This window comes from Falco cherrug, chromosome 6 (genome assembly GCF_023634085.1).
Source record: "Falco cherrug isolate bFalChe1 chromosome 6, bFalChe1.pri, whole genome shotgun sequence".
Lineage (NCBI taxonomy): Eukaryota > Metazoa > Chordata > Aves > Falconiformes > Falconidae > Falco > Falco cherrug.
In genome coordinates, this window is record NC_073702.1 from 10,178,407 (window position 1) to 10,199,190 (window position 20,784).

Below are 20,784 nucleotides of genomic sequence, written 5' to 3' on the forward strand. Positions count from 1 at the left end.
AGCTGCAGCTATCAGGCTGTTCTGTGAAAAATGTTTCAGTGAGGATGCTAAGGAAAAAAGGTCAAGAGATACAAGAATTTTTAGGACTGGAGTTGGAGAAGAGATGGGGTTCAACTGAGGTTCACTGGAGAAGGAGTTCTGTTGGTTTCACTGGACACAGAACCCGACTTCTGGAGAATTCATATACACAGACAGAATGACATAGATTGTGCTGGCTCTTCTGGCTTAGCCTTACAGTTAAAAAGACAAACTTAATCAGTAATTATGTGCTGCAAGACATTTGTTGTGACACGTTAGGTTAATGATCCTCTTCTCTTAATTCTTTTAATCCTCATCTTACTTGTGCCCTAGTTAAAATGAAAGATCTCGAACGCAAATTTGGCACTTTATCTATTTGTTTATATACAATAGTCCTGCATCCAGGGATTTTGTTGTATTTCAGGCACCAACAAAATGTGTAAATTTGAATCCAGCTACTTGCTGTACCAGTCTGGTATTTATATCAGCAAAGCTGCCCATAAGGAGATTCTGACCCTGCATTATGGACCACTCTCTTAATTGCACACTTTTTCCTTCATTAGTTACTTTCTTCAGTCAGCATGCATGCAAATATATTCATAAACATTGTAATACTGTAACTTCTGTATACAGAACAATACCCATCAGTGGACTTGGAAAGTTTGTCTGTTGTCAATAGGAAATGTCAGTGCTTATTAAGCTCATGAATGCAATGAAATGCTGGGACCTCTTAATGCATAACCTTCTGGGCCTGCTTATTAATGCAAACCCACTAGAAAAATGTCTCATGAGAATTTGACCTTTCCCAAACAATAAATCCTTATTCATGGTCAATTAGGAGGGTTTCCCTCACTTAAAAAAAATATAAGAGGACCAACTAATTATATACCTAAAATAAAGTTGTTGAAATGGCAGTTGATTTTTTTCTGATAAGTCAAACCTTTCTATTTCACTCCCTCAGCTGGGAATAAATGCCTGCATGCAGCACACTTATTACAAAGATTTAATATAGCAATGTGCCCAGGAAATTGCCTCTTAATTTCGTGTTTACACATCTTTGCCAACAGCAGTTTAATTTTAGATATAAAACTCTCCTCAGTACAATATTTTCCTGCCTTATCCATGTAATACAAAAAAACATCTGCAGAGTTCAGTGAACATCTTTGTGGGAGGGTAAGTGGTAGCTGAGTTAGAGCTGAGTTTTTTATTGCTTTCAACATTTTTTAATTCCATGCCATTGTTTAACCTTCAATATGGTTACTCTGGGGGTATATTTGCATTCAGCGTCTTATTTTGTGCTCTGTGGATTTCCTACACCTGAATGATAGTGTTGTAGACCAAACTGTATGCTGAAACTAAATATGCTGAGATTAAGAATGTCTAAACTGTTGGTGTTTGTAGCATTAGAGGTTTCATAAAGTAATTGTCTATGTTTCTTCTAGTATTCTGCTCTAAAATTCTCATCTACAAGGCAAACTGTGTGAATTTTTACAAAATTGCTTTATGATGAACCAGTTTAAGCATATTTTATGTTCCATTTCAAAATTGTATGTGTGTATATATATATATATATATATATATGCACATATAGAATCATAGAACAGTTTGGGCTGGAAGGGACTTTTAAAGGTCATCAAGTCCAACCCCCCAGCAATAAGCAGGGACATCTTCAACTAGATCAAGTTGCTCAGAGCTCCATTCAGCCTGACCTTGAATGTTTCCGGGGACTGGGCTTCTACAACCTCTCTGGGCAACCTACTCCAGTGTTTTATTACCCTCATCATTTCTTCTTTATATCTAGTCTGAAAACCAATATATATTGGGCTTATATACAAACCCAATGTTTTAAATGCAGAGGGGTTGGGTTTTTTTCATTCCATTGATCAGCAGGTTGAGGGAAGTGATTCTCCCCCTCTACTCTGCTCTCCTGAGACCCCACCTGGAGTACTGCATCCAGCTTTGGAGCCCTCAACATAAGAAGGACATGGACCTGTTGGAGCGAGTCTAGAGGAGGGCCATGAAGATGATCAGAGGGCCAAAGCAGCTCTCCTATGAAGACAGGCTGAGAGAGTTGGCATTGTTCTGCCTGGAGAAAGAAGGCTCCAGGGAGACCTAATAGCAGCCTTCCAGTACCTCACGGGGGCCTACAAGGAAGCTGGAGAGGGACTTTTTACGAGGGCATGTAGTGACAGGACAAGGGGGAATGGCTTTAAACTGAAAAGGGTAGATGTAGGTTTAGATTTGATATGAGGAAGAAATTCTTTACTATGAGGGTGGTGAGGCACTGGCGCAGGCTGCCCAGAGAAGCTGTGGATGCCCCATCCCTGGGAGTGCTCAGGGCCAGGCTGGATGGGGCTTGGAGCAACCTGGCCTAGTGGAAGGTGTCCCTGCCCATGATGGGGAAGTTGGAACTAGATGATCTTTAAAGGTCCCTTCCAACCCAAACCATTCTATGATTCTATGAAATGTCTAGGTCTTCTTTGCTTCATCCATAGTTTTTAACTCCTTAGGATTGTTTTTATCAAATTCTCACATAAACAGTGGGAAAGCTTGGCAAAACAAGTTGCAAATCATTTTGCTGCTGATTTCAACATGTCACTCGTGTAGGCAAGTCTTGCAGCAGTAACGTGACATGTGTTAGTGCAACCAACAGAAGGAGTCAGTAACCCCTGGTTTTGGGACTGGTGCTGTGCTTCGCAAGCACTCGGCAGCCTTGAGGTGAGCCCATTTACTTCCACCTTGCAGGGGACTAACACCACCTCTGCAGTCAGTCACTGTCTGCCTAAGCTGGAGAGACAGTGGCTGGTAAGAACTGGCAGCTTATGAAAATAGATGTTACGTGCACAGAGACCATCTTGGTATGCCCTCAAGGCATTTTAAGTGACTGCTTGTAATAAGAGAATGCCAGAAGACCTTTGTAGTGCACGTATAGACTATATATACAGACACAGCTATATGCCAAATGCATAAAGTATATGGTTATTCTGCTTCGAACTTGCTGCAATTTCAAAGTCATTTCAGTGCTTCTTTCTCCTGTAGTTATCTCTTTCTAAAATCTAATCTGCCTAACAAATACCATCACGATCATATGCTAGAGTGTATGTCGTCATGCTGAGAGAAGGTTGGTTTGTGGAGCTGCAGGTTCATCCCATGAGTAGATCATCCTGCATTAATGCCTCAGGCACTAATGCTAAGAAATCTGTTCTGAGTTCCCTTAACTAATAAGTGACTCTCACTCCTTATCAGCGTAACAAGTAACAGCAAGAGCTTTGTAAACAGAGAACGTCACCAGGCTCTTTTTTTATAATCTCTCCATATCCTTGATTACACAAGAAACACAAGGACATGACAAGAGAAAAGCATCTCAAGTTCTCAACAAAGTATTAGGGCATCAAGCTGTGGTGCAGCATTTGGTGTGACGAGCGGTGTGCACAACCCCAGGTTCCATAGCAGCAGTCTGCTATTCTTTTTTGGCTGCACTCTAGGACTGGAGGGACTAGGACTGTAGCCCTTGTATAATACTGCCAGCAGTGCAAATTACATACCAACACATAAATACCAACAAATAAAAGGACAACTGTGCTACTTTAAATAGGAATTTGCTGCACCCACTTTGTGGTCCTGTTCTGCTTCCAGACCACCCCAGTTTGGCCTTGCAGTAAAGGATAATGCAGCAGCACTTGGTCTTTTCCTGCATCCCATCCAACACAGATGCTTCATATTAGCAGTGTACTTCAGTCTTTTCCAGAATTACCAGCGCTCTAAGCTCACTTGTTATTTTGTACACTTTGGTTATGGACAGCCACCAGGGAGAGTGGGAGGGAGGTGGGAGGAGCTCAGCATGTGAAAGGCAAGGAACTATTTTATAATCTGGCAGAAAGCTTTTCCCCTAAGGGCCATAGGACTGGGCAATCCCGATCCTCAGAGTAAAGCTAAATATCCTGATCTCTGTTGCTCAGGTTTTATGCTACACAGTTCAATTGATTTCAATGAGTTCACTAATAAATATTAGATTAGATCTCAACCCTAAACATCAAACCTCAAATAGGTGAAATACAGTCTCTTACCAAGTGGGAATTTTTGTCATGTAAATAATTCTGGTTTCCAAATATTCTGCCAGTTAAAATGAGGCACTCGGGGAAGACATTTTCATGCATGCAGATGAAGGCAACAAAATTGACTATAAAAATCTGCCTTATCCAATACAGGAAAGGGATACTAAATATTGACAGAGATGAGTGATCTTCAATAACATACCGTCAGCCAGCTAGAGTTAAGGGCAAAACAGGCACGTGCTGTGGCATGTCCCTGCTCTGCAGTTGCCTCCCCTAAAACGTGGTCTCTGGAAAACCTTGGCAGCACCCAGCCCCTAGTGATTTGTTCCAATATGTCAAAGTATTACAAAATGTCCATAATCATCAGCTGTCCAAGACAATTTAGGAACTGTCTTTGATGGCTGTTCTACTTAAAACTGCAAGATAACAGAGGAATCCTGCAAGAACATGTAACAGTAACTAATAACCTGGTCTTCAAAAGAGGGGGAGCATCCTGCAAGGTAATTGCCTTACAAACTTGCAGTATTTTGTCCATCCAGAAAGTAGCAAATGTGGAAGGTGCCCTTTCCCTGATTACCCTTGTCAGAGTAGTCCATACCTTGTTTCTCGAATGCTTTTTCGTGCATAGCTATGAGAACATGCACTGCTGCTGTGATAAACTCTGCTCTAGCAAGAATTTGCCTGACATTTCTCAGCACCTTGCTGAAATACAATTTAACATGTTACTCAATACCTGTTAAAAAAAGTCTTAAAATGCATTGTGCTTTCAGACGGCTTTATTTGTAACAGAATAACATGCACTAGGGATTGATGTAGTGACTGCATAAATAAGCAGATGCAGTAATGATCTTTCAGCATATCCAGGTTATGTTTGGAAATTATTTCTAGAAGTTCACTTCCCTGAAGAACAGACCAAAAAAAAAAAATCTAGTGCTTCCCTTAGCCAAGGCATGCAAAACACTTGTAAGGAACGAAAAACCTTTGAACCGAGAATGAGAGGGATGCTCCAGTAACACCATGTTACTGGTATCCCAGAGTAAAATTCACTGATCCTTCTTCACCAGAGCCAGAACCACACCGCCCTTCTGGCAGTGTCAAACCATGACACAATGGAAAGTGTTTCCCTTTTTCAGAAAACTTTAATAGTCCTTAGTCCAATACTTGAGCACCTCAGAGAAATCACAGAAATCACTGGACCTCAATAATGCTACAAAGAACTAAGAGGTTGATTTAAGTAGCAGAAATTATGACAGGAGGAAACCAGGCATCTTACATAAATTTGCTATGTTCTGAAGTCAACAGAATGATAATAGGTACTTCAAAAGATCCAGCATATGTTTGGATGGTTTTCTTCAAGTGAGATAAATGTCTCTCTTGACTAAAAAGGGAACAAAGATGGCTGGCTTAAAGGATGCATCTCGCTTTTAAATGCCTCCTAGAAGTGAGAGCAATACTACCCAAAGGCATATTCCTAAGGCTTCTAAGAAGATTGAAGCAGAACCAAAAAGTAAAACTAGCTCTCTCACAGCCTGCTCCAATAATTTAAACACTGCTTGGTCTATTATGTGTTTTATTACTCTTGATACTATTTAGTATTTTATATCTTATTTTTTAATATTATAATATTCATTATTTTTATATTATTAACTTATTTTATTAGCATGCATTTTATTTATCTCTTTACACTACTATCACTGAATCATCATATCTGTACTACAACATACATAATTAAACAAATACTAAAGGGGGGGAGGAATATATGTAGCAGCTCTTAACATAAGTCTATGCAAAGTGGTAACCAGATGGAAGAAGATTTTTTTCAAGCATCTAATTCTAGTAAAACCACATACGTGCCTTAGAAGAATTCTTCGCTAGTTTAAGAAGTGTGGCCCCAAGAATGGGGCTATATAGAAAATAATCCACATTAGATCAAGGCATTGTATCTGCAGAGGGGAAGCACACAGCTAGTACATGCCGTTAAATTAACAGTGTCAAGAAAATAGCTATCTCTTATTAAGATTGTCCTTGTTGAAAAATGTACATTTGTTCCACAAACCAGCAATACAATAAGCAGAAGATTGGGCTGCATACATTTAGAAGCAAGGAAACAGAAAGGGACGCAAAGACCATTCACGGGCAACTCCTATGCCATGGACAGAATAGTTGCCACCTTCTTCAGTCCATGTTACGCCCAATGCAAAACTGCGCTCTGCTTTAGGACTTTCCTTGGCCACTGGGAGGAAATTAGTGCGTAGGGAATAGAAGAGTTCATTAGTTGGAGAAAAACTTCTTTCCTATCGGCTGATAAGTGGTTTTGCTTGCAGGGGGCATGTCCCACATGAAGGACCCACATATGTATATCACTGGAAAAGGACAAAGTTGTCAGTTTGGGTAGATGTCTGTTCCTTGGAGGCCATCACTTGCTGTGAAGGCATGGTGCTCAGGTAGCTGCAAGCCAAATTCAGAGTCTCATTCATCATGCTTTAGATTTGGATTTCAGTTACAGCTATCACACAGCCTAGACATGTGCCAAGCCCCAGTGGGGACCTCATAAAAGTTCAGCATCTGGATCGAATGGCTGCTTCAGGTGCAACAGATGATTTCTTAAGGCTTGAATTTGCTTTCACTTGGTGCAGTTATCTTTGGAGTAAATTGACGGTTTGCATCTGAAGAGGCTGTACTGTTTTTTGTAACCACATTTTAGGATTACCAGCAAATAATAGCTGTAACCTCTCACAAAGGGGAACAGAATGACTCTAGCTTACAACTGATCTGAACAGACAGCTTAAAGCTGCAATCTACTCTTTCAGTCAATACAAACTGACATTGTGATTATGTGCCTTCAAAACGAGAATGCACTTTGGAATGGCTCAGGAAATATTTACCAAGTGTAACTCTTATATAAACACAGCACCCACAGAAATCTCGTCACTCAAACATGTGGATGAGGTGGTTGATTCCAGTACTTCTTTGGTGATGGAAATAATATTTTCAAGTTTAGATAGTGTTAAATCTTGTTTTTAAAGATGTTTCAGTGGAAATACAACAAGAATATTGTTTCCATGCTTGATGTTTGTTATGCTTGCTTTTCAAAATAGCTATTTGTTTTACCCCTGTTTTTCTGCAGCAATTAAGATCATGGATGAACCAGAATCATCAGGCGATGACATTTTGGTTACAGAAAGCACTTACGAAACATTGCCTTTCTTTATTGGTTCGAGCAATCTCTCTACCACACCGCCTGAAGATGTTATTACAGATATGCTACCGTCAGCACCAATGCCTGCAGCAACCAGCCCATCCTACAGCCACACTGAGATCATCAAGCAGTCCCTTGAGGTACTGGATTCCTCAGTGCCTGCATCTGAGAGCGTTCCTCCCGATGGCGCTGAGACAGGAGTGCAGGACATTGCTGCCGAGTTAGACCACGTTGTGATGAGCACAGCAGCGCTAGATGAAGTGGAGCACGGCAGCGGTTATATCTCTGAGCCTGCAGAAGCCACCCCAGCTCCTACGCCGAAGTATGTAACTACCAGCTCCATGACAACCGCGGCCAAAGGCAAAGAGCTAGTGGTTTTCTTCAGCCTGAGGGTAACCAACATGCACTTTTCAGATGACCTCTTCAACAGGAGCTCGCTGGAATACAAAGCACTAGAACAACAGTTCATGCAATTGGTGGGTGAAAAATCAACATGAACACCACATGCAATAATCAGGCACAGTTTAAAGAAATACACTGAAGAGCGCGGTATTTTAACAATATCAGACCCTACTACAATTCAGTCTAATAAGTTGTATTTTTAAAGGATCCATAAGCCTGGCATGCTCTCGGGGTACGAAGAAAGAGTTTATGAAGCCAGTGATGGGAGTTTTTACTTATTCAAGAGACTCCAGATATACACCTGGCATGTAGTTTATTTGCCTTTTTCTTAGATTCACGTCAACAGTATAGCAGTGCTGAATACATCCGAGGCTTGTGTCTACATGCTAGATTTAAAATTAGGCCTTTTAAACTATATAATAGCTTAGCAAGGGGAATGTGATTAGATATGGATTTTCTCTACGGGTACAATAGGGCAGCAGGTCAGCTCAGTAACATGCCGATTATGCTATGCTCTAACCTGCCTGGATTGAACATTTGAAAATAATTAAAGTTGGCTCTTGAGTAAGGTGATTTTTTTCTCTTCCAGATGAATAAACTCCCCAGCTGCTGTGCATTTCATTACAGGGAAAATTGCTGCCCATCCATCTCAATACATTATACAGAAATATGCAAGAGTCCAGAAGAAGATAGTGCTAAACAGAAAAATGAATTTGGTGGTGGAGTTTAACAATTGTATTAAATTCAAAGACATAAGTGTGTGGTGTGTGTACTTGATAATGAAAAGTGACTATAAGAGAAATCAATAGCAGGTAGACATTGACAGTAAGTTAAAATAAAGGCAAATTTGTGTTTTTCAGCTACTTCCATACCTCCAGTCCAACCTTACAGGTTTTAAGCACCTGGAAATACTTAACTTCAGGAACGGAAGTGTGATTGTGAATAGCAAAATGAAATTTGCCAGGACAGTGCCATACAATATCACAGAAGCAGTACACTGCGTTTTGGAAGATTTTTGTGATGCTGCAGCTCAACGCCTCAATTTAGAGATTGACAGCTATTCCCTGGATATTGAGCCAGGTAAGATTGCATTACTAGTGTATGTGCAAAATCAAAACCAAGCAGATAATCTTTTCCAGATTGCTACAGCTTCAGAAGTATTGCTGTTTTGGAAATAACTATATTAGCAATAGCCTCCCAATGAGCAGAAGTAATAAGAAAAAAAAAGATCATAGAATCATAGAATTGTTTAGGTTAGAAAAGACCTTTAAGATCATCAAGTCCAACTGTTAACCCAGCACTGCTAAGTCCACCACTAAACCATGTCACTAAGCACCACATCTACACGTCTTTCAAATACCTCCAGGGATGGTGACTCAACCACCTCCCTGGGCAGCCTGTCCCAATGTTTGAGAACCCTTTCAGGGCAGAAATTTTTCCTAATGTCCAATGTTGCAAATTACGTTGCAGACATATTTTCACACTATAATGAAATGCTGGGTGGAAGTGTTGGTCTGTGCATGTACACCTACTGCTTTTCAGAGACGAATATAGTGAACTTAAAACTCATTCTAGAATAAGGGCTGAACAAAGACAGGTGTAAAGAATGCTCATGTGCCGTTTACAGGAGTGACTTAGGCAAATTGTGCACCCAAGTACGTAAATATAGTTTCTGATAATTTTTGCAATGCTGTAAGCAAACCATAGTTTAGAGCTTCATTAAATCTTTTTTTAAAGGGCTACAGATTTCAGGACTGAAGGAGGCAATTTCTAGGAATAATTTGATTCTACAGCTACTCACTGACCACAGCATGGCTATATGTAGCACTCCATAGATTTGTAATTACAGAATCCTTTCTGGATTAATACCTTTCAAATAAACCTTTGTCTGTTAAACAGTAAAAAGACAGTAATACATCTGGATGGTATTGTAACATCAGAAGCTTAGAGTTTTCAAAATCTACACTGTTTTATAAAATTGAAGCCTAGATCTATTTTCAGGTTCTGGTAACTGTTTCAGAGCCAAATTTAATTTCATTGGCATGGAGAAGAACAATACTGATTTGGTTCAGCTGCCTTTTTATGTACATAACTGACAATTCCAGAACAAAAATCCATTTGCAATTTATGCAGGCAGTTCCTATTCTGTTCTCATTTCACATACCTTCTCGTGGCCACTAAAAGCAGAGATAGTGGGTGGTCAAGAAAGTTAACAAAATCGCAGTGTTCAAACTATCAAATACTGACATGAAATACTGATATTTTGCTGAATAAAGTATTAAATGAGTTCCCTGGAAAGAGTGAACTTTGGACCACTATACCTTGTCTGCTTTGCTAGTAAATTTTTGATAAATAAAAATTAAAATGGTAAAGTTGCTAAAACGCAAACACAGAAAAATTTAAAAATCTTTCATTGTCATCCATATCAGCTGCTTTACTGATGTGGTATTTCAACATTAATTCAAGAAAACAGTGTCACAATGAGTTTGTTAATGGGGCTGTTCTTTCAAGGCTTATGAGCAGTAATAAAATGTCAAAATAGAAGAAATTATGTTTAGAAAGCCAGTGTATTCCCAAGCAGTTGTTTCAAAGCCCGACGGTCTTTTCACTTGAGGGAAAAAAACCACAACAATAAAAAACCACAACAAACCAAAAAAAACCAAAAAAAAAAACCCCACAACAAACCAAAAAACAACAAAAGAACCCCAATCTGTTTAGAAAATTAAGATAATTAAGCAAATTTCTATTCGTTGTGAAAGTAAGAGCCATCTAGTGGTAATGATGTTATACCAAATTGAAACACTGATGGGAACTGACAGTCCAAAATATATACCAAGGTTCAGCAGCTGCAAAGGGTTGACTGCATTGATCATAAGTAATACCATAAAGAATAACATGGCAGGCTTTTAAAAATACCTGCTTGCATTATTTTTGTAATCTAAACAAAGTGAAAATACAGCAAAGATGACAAAGTATGGCAGGTAATTAGCCCAACACTTTAAGGAAAGTGAGACCACATTGTGCAAACTTACAAAAAATGACACTAACACAGCAAAATATTCATGCCAAGCTCTGCTTGTCAAACAGAAATGTGCCAAGACCTTCTAGCTTCTGAAAACTGCACACAACCCTGGGTAATGCTTAGACGGAGCCTGTCTCTCCTAACTAGTGACGTACGGAATTAAACTCTCTAACTCAAAAGTTATAAAGTAGGTATGTTTATTGCGCGCAGATGCACGGAGGATCCCTCCACCACAAGCGCGCATGTCCGAAGTGACGAACCATCTCATATTTATACAATAAAACAAATGAATGTTCAACTGACGCCTATACATATTCGTTACCTAAACCGCTTACTCTCGCTTCTTATGTTAATTAGCTTATCAGTCCTTTGCCTGGAATGTGGTGGTCTTGCAGGTTTGCAGCTAATTCATGTCCTTGTCGACCATCCGGTTTTCTTTAGCGAGGAGATTTAGTGCTCCCTCTAGATAACACTGGAATGTTTCTCATCCTTTTTTATAAATAGCCCCTTTGTTAGAGGAAGAAGAGTAGGTATTTCCTTAAAGCTGTATGGTTACGTGACCAGACACCACACCCATGACCAGTCACCATACCTACATTCCTTGAGCAGACACATACAATCACAATCGATGTTTATTCTCCCTATTTCACACTATTTCTTCATATCACTAGCAGTATCAGTCTTTCTTTCCACGGATAGAAAGGTAAACTGTGACCATCAAAACTGGGGAGAGACTTGCAGGAGAACATGCAGTTAATGCAGCTGTTACTGTTTTAATCAAGTACTCAATCATACAAACTCCTTTATTAACGGTTTTTCCTTTGGAAGCGTTCTGGTTTTGCTTGGAGTGCAATTCTGTGTGGGGTAAGAAAAGAATCAGTAAGAATCCCCTTTTGATTTGCCAGCTCATTTTGTTTCGTTAGAGACTAAACTTTGTAATTCCTAATCAGTCGTATCAATGACTAGGGCAAAGTACTTGGAATATATATATATATATAATTTTACAGATAACCAAAGGTTTGCCTGACAATAAAGTTACTTGTATTTTATTGTATTACTTTGATGCCCAGTTGTTAGAGTTTACATGTACATATATTTGCAGCCCAGGAGCAAAGTATATCCCAACATCTTTATGCTGGGCTTTACCACGCAGTGCGCAGGAAAATGACAAGGTCGGTGGTGCAGCCCTCCCCCTCCTCATCCCATCAGCCCAAGCTGGGCTGAGCACCACGTTAAAATGACTCCTGGGTCTTTTTTTCACATTTCTAGTAAGAAGCAGAGAATGGGAAAAGAGTGGACTTGTGTGACAGCTGAACTCAGGACTTCAAGCTCTCTCTGATTTGAGCCTTCCTGCCAACATCAGCGGGCTTATTTCCCCTTAATCTCAGAGGCATCCCTTATGAATATCTAAAAAAAAAAAAAAAAAAATTAAAAAAAAACCCCAGCAAGTTTTCCCAAGGCTAACACATCACCTAAAAAAAAAAAAAAAAAAAAAGACCTGCAAGCACATATTTTCTCTAGATCATGCCAGTATTTCTGGGCTGCAGTCTTCATAGTACTGTGCAATATTCAATAATCTAACTCCCTACCCTTGTCATGTCCTCAATTATGTGTTTAAGATCATTACAGCTGAAACGATTTCTTACACATACATAAGACTGTAACAGTATCCATGAGTATAAAACTAGCACTTACAGTAAAAAAAGGGACAACAATATCCAAATGTGAAAATTCTTGTCAGTGAGATGAAAGTAAAATCACAACTTAATAGTGATGAGGCAGACAAATGTAGAAGTAAATATAAGCTCGCATGCTTGCTGTGTTATCTCCAGAAAGAAGGACCCGTGTCTTTTCATGCTAGATGACATCCTCCTATTAAACGCACAAATAGCAGGCTAGTAAATGTGAATTGTTTTCTCTAGCTGACACAAAGCCTGCCAAGTTACTTTCGGTAATGCATGAATTAACGATTTACGCATCGTTTACAGCCGATCAGGCAGACCAATGCAAATTCATGGCATGTGATGAGTTTTCCGAGTGCATAATGAACGAGTGGACAAAAGAGGCTGACTGCCTTTGTAAACCTGGTTATGCAAGCCGAGACGGATCACCCTGTCGGAGCCTGTGTGAGTCTGAACCACATCTTTGCGTCAATGGTGGGAAATGCGAGTTAGTTCCAGGAAGAGGAGCTGTCTGCAGGTAAATAAATGGTGCTTAAGATGAATGCTGCTAACAGACCCCTGATATGCCTATTGCATGAACAAGTAGGGCTGAGTATATTCTTTTCAACAGCATAAACTATGCTAACAAGCCAAGACCTCAATATTCAGACACTTTAATCTACATTGCAATACCCTTCTTTAGTATAAATAGTCTCACTGTGGATAAATCCATTTCTGCCTGTTAGTACACACAGAGCATCATGATCTATTTATTTTTTAGAGACGCTTTAGAAATTTATTAGAAATTCAGCATCATTGGCAGAGATGACACGTACAAAACCATGCGCTCTTTTCAGATTTCCAAATACATTTTGGAGAAATGAAAAAACACATTCACAGTTTTACCGTGGGTTACATAGTAGTATTTTAAGAAATTGCATTTTTCTAAGATTATTAAAAAGGAAATCTATATTCTTATAAACATACCTATGAGCACTATTCTGATTCTCGACCACCCAACAAAGCACATGAAGGCTGAAGCTGCTTTCAGGGCTTTCTGGGAAAGACTTGAAGATTAGCAGCTCCTCCTAACTGCAAACACACTCCGTAAGGATTTTTACATGAAATTATGTTAAGCACATATTCAGAACTACCACAGTACTGGAACATATTAATTCGCTTTTAAAAGTATCAAATTTCACCTCATGGTAAGACTTGACTACCCAGAGCACTGTGAAACTGTATACTAGACTGGCACATGGTACTTGACCAGCCACGTGTACAAGCAGCAGACAAGTTATAATTTTTGCTCTTAGTATTACTTGCTCTTAGTTTATTCACCCCTAATACTGACATTACAACGTTAACAATATGTCCTTTAGTGTACTTCGGACTGATGTCAAAAAATAAGACTACTGAGGAAAATTACTCATATGATAATTTCACTGTAACAACATAACTGCTGTTACTCATTTTCTGCAGCGGGCATCGCAGAAATGATAACGCAAGATTATATTGAATTCACCACAGGTACTGCTAAATTTCTGACTTGCAAAGCCATAGCAGTGCAGCTGCGGTATTTTGTATTGGAAATCAGCCTGCGAGCTAAGGAGGTCGGTCCTCTTCGAAACTTTACTGAAGTAGAAAAGGGTATAGCCTACTCGAAGACCAAAGCATGAGGGAAAAAAACACCTCTCTCTTTCAGAAAAGCTCTGAGTTGATGTACAGTTACCACCAAACCATAATTTGGAATGATAAAAGTATTAAAAATAATAAATGAAACTCTGAATTATAGCAAGGTACGAACAAGCTTACCACAAGTCTCAGACTGACAGTGTGTGCAAACTTGCAGAGTCTGCAGAGAGAAAATGATGCCCTATTATTTGCTTCAGTCAAGCGCTCCTTTTGCTTGTGAATTTACTCAGAACCACGCTAGTTTTTCCACTGACTGGAACCCTGGTGTTCTTATGTAGAATAGGGCCATCTTCTCCTTTGTTTAAACTGAGCTATTTGTAGTAGAATTCTTATTTCAAACCTCACTACTCAGACTGAAATCACCAATGAACAGAACATCGGCTTCAAAGAAGTATTTAGATATTTCTCTAAAACACACCTGAACTTGTAAGGTTCTAAGCCATAAATATTATTTCGTCTTCACCCGTGGGGCTAGAAATTTGCCAGACATGTTCCAAATGCATCATGTCCTTAAAATCTGGAGGTTGGCAAAGAAAATATCGGTGTCTTTTTATATAACATTCACTCTCACGAATCTAAGAATATTATCTTTCCTCTATTATCAATCACGTTTTTTCATACATAACAATTAATTGTATTGGGAGTACTGTCCTTATATTTAATTGCAGATTTTCCTTTGAGGTACTCTATATTTTCTGCCTTCAAGTTCTGTACATTATCCTCTTCTTCTCCCTATTTTAGATGCCCGGTACGTAGACACGAGCTTTACCAAGGACAGCGCTGTGCAAAATTTGCTCCAGAACCCATACAACCCTTCATTTTTAAACCTCTCCTACTTGGCTTACTAAGCCTTGTTTTTCTTTTCATCATTTTAATTTTTAAGTTAAGAAGAAAAAGCAAAAGAAACTCTAATCTGCAGTAAGCTGCTCACAATCTTTTTCTTCACATTTCAAAATATTCCTTTTTTTCTTTTGCAATTTAAAAACTTACCTAAACAAAAATGTTCTGCATTGTAGAAGTGCTACTCTCAACAGCTGCAGTTCAGAAAATGCTGTAAGGATTAACCCTGTTTTTGAACATGATGAACCGATAACTAGCTTTTGTCAAACGGCTTGCAGTGTAAGTGCTTGTGTCAGTTCCACAGAGATCATTGATCACGAAGCATTACACGAACTTGAAAACACAATTCAGCATGGAGGTAAAATGCATGGAAATCCTTTTTTTACCCCTCAACATACAGCCCCACCTCACATAACAGGTCCATCTTCATGTATTAATCCTACAACTAAATCACATTTGATTCCAACCACTTGCTTGGCTATTTCAGAACTAAAAATACTAATTAATTTATTTGCTTTCCACATTTACTGCTGTGTAGGTTTCATAAACAGGACTGTTAGAACTGCTTTTCTTACAGCTCTCTTGCATGGCTTTGGTGGTCCCTCCTATCCGAGTGCCTTTTGTGCTTTAGTGAAATAATTAATCTGGTGTTTTGATTTCTTTTTTAAATGTTGTAGGTCACCAGACCAGTTCACAAAGCCAAGACTGACAAGTTAGTCTCCGAAATTAATTTCCAGCATCAGCCAGACAAAACCAAGGTTTGTGACTACTTTCGAGAACTTTAAATGATGTTTGCAATTAGTATTTTACACCCATCTTAAAGAAATGTGTCTGTGGGTAATTGTAGAGCAATAAACAATAACTTCCATTGCAGCTGATCTACTTAAAATTACTACTTACAAAAACACTAAATATTTTATGAACGGAATAAAATGGCACATCTGTGGGAGAAAACCAGGCCTGCATCATCTAGACTCTACTTGAATTGTCAAAAGTATATTGTCAGAGCTTTTCTCAAAATCTAGTCAAGGGAATAAATTTAGTGAGAAGTGAGGCAACCACAAATGGGTTTAAGAAAAGCTAGGTGGTTTGGGCCACTTTTAACCATTCCTTAAGTTTAAAATGAGCCCTAGTGTTGAACACATTTTTAATCATTTGGAAAAAGTCGACAGAGGAAGAAAAACGTACGTAGAACAAACACAGCTTTTGTTAGCTGAAACTAAGAGCACCACTTCCATAACACAAGGTGGAAAACACCTTACAGGCTAGGATTTTTAACACAGAATATGGCATCTGAACTGAATTTTCAGAAGGGGGTGGATACTGAGGATTCTTATGCCAAATTGAAAATTCCAGTCTTTCAATTCCGATTTGCAATGTGTAATGGCAGCAGTGACAGCTTTTTAGGACATATTATCTCCAGTAGTTACAGGTCTTATTTCTAAAGGCATATATGAAAATAAGCATAAAATTCCAGTAGAAGCCAAAATAACCTTTGGTTTCCTTGGAAGCATGAAAAATGTCTCCAGTTTAGTTTAGGGTCACTACACGGAAAATGATTGCAAAATCAGAAGGGTTTCCTTTGGTTGGGGTTTTACCCAATTAGTCATCCAGGTACTAACAAACAACATTTCATGTTCAGGAGAAGAACTTGCTCTTCCTTCTGAGTTCAGTAGAAAACACAAGTTATTGCAGGCAGCTGAAAACCCCAGCTGCCTCTCTACATGGTCAGGTCTCTGGGAACTTGGTGTGCCTTGGTCCACAAGTAGTGCAATACGAGTGACAAAATGACTGGGGCAGTCACCTTTCTGTGGGCTACGGCAGAATGCAACAATGAGCTGGAGTTTACGCATTCAAGCCCATCAGCTCATTCAGACTGAGGCACAAGGCCAACAAGTCCACATTCAGTTGGCCTACCGCGCTTGACAGTCAAACATGCCCGAGTTTCCAAAATGATGCGACGCTCTGCTGCCCACCTCCCCCACACAGGTGCTCTCTGTGGCTTTGAGATGAAAGCTGAAGACACAACCTCATTCAAAACGCAACTTTTGTAACACCTGCTGCCCCTGTTAGTGACCGCGCTGACTGTTCCCTCTTCTGTGAAAAAGGTGCTGAGAAATAAAGCACACAGCTTGACGTAAGACCCTCACAGCTGAAAAGCAACCTGTGAAATCCGTTATTTTTCAGTTGATCTAATGGATGCTAACCTATAAACATCATTTATTTGTGCTAGTACATGGCATGGCTGAGTGGGCTTCTTTTTCAAGATGTTATCTGGCAAAATTCAGTAATGGATCTAACCCTTGGGTGGGGGTGGGGTGGGGTGGGGGTGCAGGGAACGGATCTCCTCTAAAGATTCTTCACAAACTTTTCTAATCTTTCAAAAGAACTGTACTGCAACAAATACCACAGAAAATTGGTTTTAACAAATTTAGATAAAACAGTACAGCAGGGGTCTTCAAACTTTTTAACCAGAGGGCCGGCACGGATGAAGTGGCAGCAGGCCATCTGCGGCTGCTTGGTTTCCCCCCCAACCCCCCACGGGGGGGGTCTGTAAATACCGGGGGCCGGACTGAGGACCCTGGGGGGCCATACCCGGCCCATGTGCCGTAGTTTGAGGACCCCTGCCTTACAGAATCCAGAAATATTTGACACAAAATAGCCCAGAAACATTGGAAACGTAGCACTGGGTAAGAGGATGGTAGAATAATTTGTTTCATAAAGCTGAATGTAATTGGTATGGACAAAGACTGCTACATTTGATGTAATTCGAATGAAGCCTAAAAGTCATTATCAAATATTCCCAAGATATATGTAAAATGCATCATTCTTTGCTCATCAAAACCAGTAACTAACACACAGCATGATCCTCTGAAAAACTGACTCTCAACCACCAAGCAAGATAACTGACATTAAATCTGAAGCAAAAAACGAAACTGCCATTTGTTTCATCCTCACGTCAGTCACTCGGATCATCAAGCAAACAGTATTTTGGATTAAACCAACAGAACAATACAAGCTAGCCTGTTAGATCTCCTCCACCAATATCAGAGATTTAGTGCTTCATTACCAGGATCACAGAGGAAAGAACACCTAAAATACCACACAGAGATGGAAGTGGTGTGCTCTTAGTTTGAGAATGCCAGGCGTCGGGTTTTATACGTTCACAAGTTCGCATGGCACAGCTGCCACGCTTAGACTTAAAACTATGCATAGAAGCTGAACATCCCAAAGATCATTTTATCCCAGGTCTGCTGTGTGACGCTTGTAGATACTTTAGATATGACTTCTTTTCTAGCACACCGCACTGTAATTATTTTAGTCAAAAACATGGTCTTCAGATTATGATGGTATCAGCGGTACTTGCTTGTTATTTCACACGGAAGCACAGCACTGTTACACCACGAAGGAAAAATAATAACTTTACTCTGAACTCAGTAACTTAGTATGTAAAAAATAACTTCAGGATTAACTCAGTTCTTCTTACAATGACCTGGACATTATCTCAACAGATTTTAGTGAGGCCTTGCCTATTAGCAGTAGATAAATAATGCATTTTCAAATTCACAAAAGCTATTCAAATGTCTTATGAGAGTTTCTCTTACAGGTACTCAAAAAAGGAGGTCTTCATTATCCAAGACTGGACTTCAGGTTGATGATGCATATGGAAAATATTCAAGGATTTCTAAGGATATAACATTTCAGCTTTAAAAACAGTACACATTAAAAAAAAAATGTTTTATTAAATAAGAACAAGCTGACCATATCTAAAGTTTGCCTAGTAAGAAGTCACCAGTGTTAAGATGCTTGCATTAAGCATCCAGTGCTTACACACCTGAACTGTATTTTTATTTAAGGGCTGAGTGCTAGAAATAGATTTTGCTGACAAGTGACTTTTTTCCAATATTGTATGTCACAACCATTCCGATAAAAATGTCAGGGAAACTTTATCACATTCCTCTACCTTTTTATGAACCTTCCTTACACACACTCCTGTGACTGGCAGACACGGAAATAAGACCTGTCATTGACCAAAGGCCACATTAAAAGCATTTGGGAACGTTTTCATTCTCTCCCTGCAATGCTCACATTGCAAACCACACAGAAGCTGGGATTATTTTTTTTTAACCGTTTCTATGAACATCAGATTCCTATTTTTCTGCTAGCAAACACATTATGTACACATATGTACACATACACTTCACTGCTTAACTTCTGGTTAAACTGCCAGGTTATCCCAAAACTTCAGACCTTTTGCTGAGGCACAATACCTGCAGTTTCATCTTTTTAGAACATGAGATTTAGGTTCACGAGCACCCCCCGAGGCAAGCAGGTTACAGTCTTGCCCGTAAGTGCGTACACTTTAAACTCAACATACACACAAACAATTTTTAGAGGTTATTATTAGTGTTTGTAGAAGAAATCTAAGCAGACAATGGGTGGCCATTAAGTATTTAATAGGCTTAAGAGTTCATGCCCTATGGATCCACAATCCTGATTCAGGTATGAGCATTACTTTACCTTGAACATCTTTTTCTTGAGTATATCTCCATCTATATGCTGCACCTGTGTATCATATCCAGGCACTGTTTGTTGCTCGGTGCATATCGCAAGTTGTACTTACAGCTCAAACTGAGCTTCTGCAACATTCACGACTACGCTGGACGACAGCTCCTCATTCAGATGTGAAACTCTCATGTATTCAGGACAGTAGCTGGTTTTAGTGACAATTCTTTTTACTTTGTACCACACAGTTACCACAGCGAAGACCGAACTTTAGTTTACCTTATTACGTACACTCAAAAGAACTGTTTATGAATTCCAAACAATTAACTGCACAGATTTGCCTGCAGAACCACCAAAACTGGTGATTGTGTACAAATGAAGGCAATGCACCAAGAATACAAGGTTGAGTTTTTACAGCTGAAAAAGTATTTTTACTTAATTTAACTAGGAAAAAAAAATATAAAAAAGAAACCTAAGATGTGGTTTTATAACACTTCAGAATAAAACTCTACTTTAAAAGTACTTCTTGCAGGGCACCAGAAGTCACCCCTGCCAACAAATGTTAGCTTTTCACTATTGCTCATGTAAGTTAAGAATGCATTAAGAATGCTGACAGCATTCATTTTTTCCATTACAAATGTATTTTTGTATGTGTTTAGTACATTTCAATTCATGCTAGTTATCAATAATCAGATTAAAAAATAAGTGATTTTAAAATGTGTATTTTAATAATGATTATTCATTATTGTATTTATCACTCTCAACTATTAATTACCAAATATATTTGCTGGACGTAAGCCTTTTGTATTTCAATAAAATATAATAAAAATATTTACTTGAAAATTTCACAGAGAATTGAGCTGGTATTTAATCTCACACTAAAACACATCATGTTATCTTAAAACTGATGTAAAGCTACAGCTGGAGATGAAAGCCATAAGGAAAGTGAAACAAAATTGCATCTCCTAGATATCAAAGTCTGAATTATTTCACTCTTCTTAAATTAAAAAAAAACAACAAACAAAACCACCAACCCAACAGTCTGATTTGTCCCTTAAGACAGGAAAGTTTGATAACACTTTTTATAAAAAAACAAAACAAACAAACAAAAACCCCATAACTAAAAGTGACACCACATCTCCACCCCAAACAAAGCTTTTCCTGCAGCCCACAAACCTGAAGCATCAGGAGTGGTTTCACTAGTCACCAAGTGTTATATCTAAAATGGAAAAGATGCAAACAGTACACAGCACAGCAAACGATAAATACATTGGAAGTGATAGCACTATAGGTTAAAAAATAGTAATAAAAAGATACTTGTTTCAACAAATACTGAGAAATGACGTATGAGACATAAATGGTAACAAAATCAGGATTTTTTTAATA

General features: G+C 38.9%; 1 protein-coding gene across 2 annotated transcripts in view; it reads left to right on the forward strand.

Annotated features, from left to right (window-relative positions):
- The window catches only part of IMPG1 (interphotoreceptor matrix proteoglycan 1), a 66,797-nt gene extending 46,544 nt beyond the window's left edge, over positions 1-20,253 (forward strand). The window contains exons 13-19 of one of the 2 annotated variants that reach the window (XM_027799291.2): positions 7,201-7,748; positions 8,535-8,754; positions 12,685-12,895; positions 14,794-14,970; positions 15,069-15,250; positions 15,570-15,650; positions 18,500-20,253. In XM_027799291.2, coding sequence (XP_027655092.2) covers positions 7,201-7,748; positions 8,535-8,754; positions 12,685-12,895; positions 14,794-14,970; positions 15,069-15,250; positions 15,570-15,601 — 1,370 coding nt within the window. In that variant the 3' untranslated portion in view covers positions 15,602-15,650; positions 18,500-20,253. The remainder of the gene's footprint in view (positions 1-7,200; positions 7,749-8,534; positions 8,755-12,684; positions 12,896-14,793; positions 14,971-15,068; positions 15,251-15,569; positions 15,651-18,499) is intronic. The other variant, XM_005434978.3, reaches the window with a different exon arrangement.
- Positions 20,254-20,784: the final 531 nt, after the last annotated feature.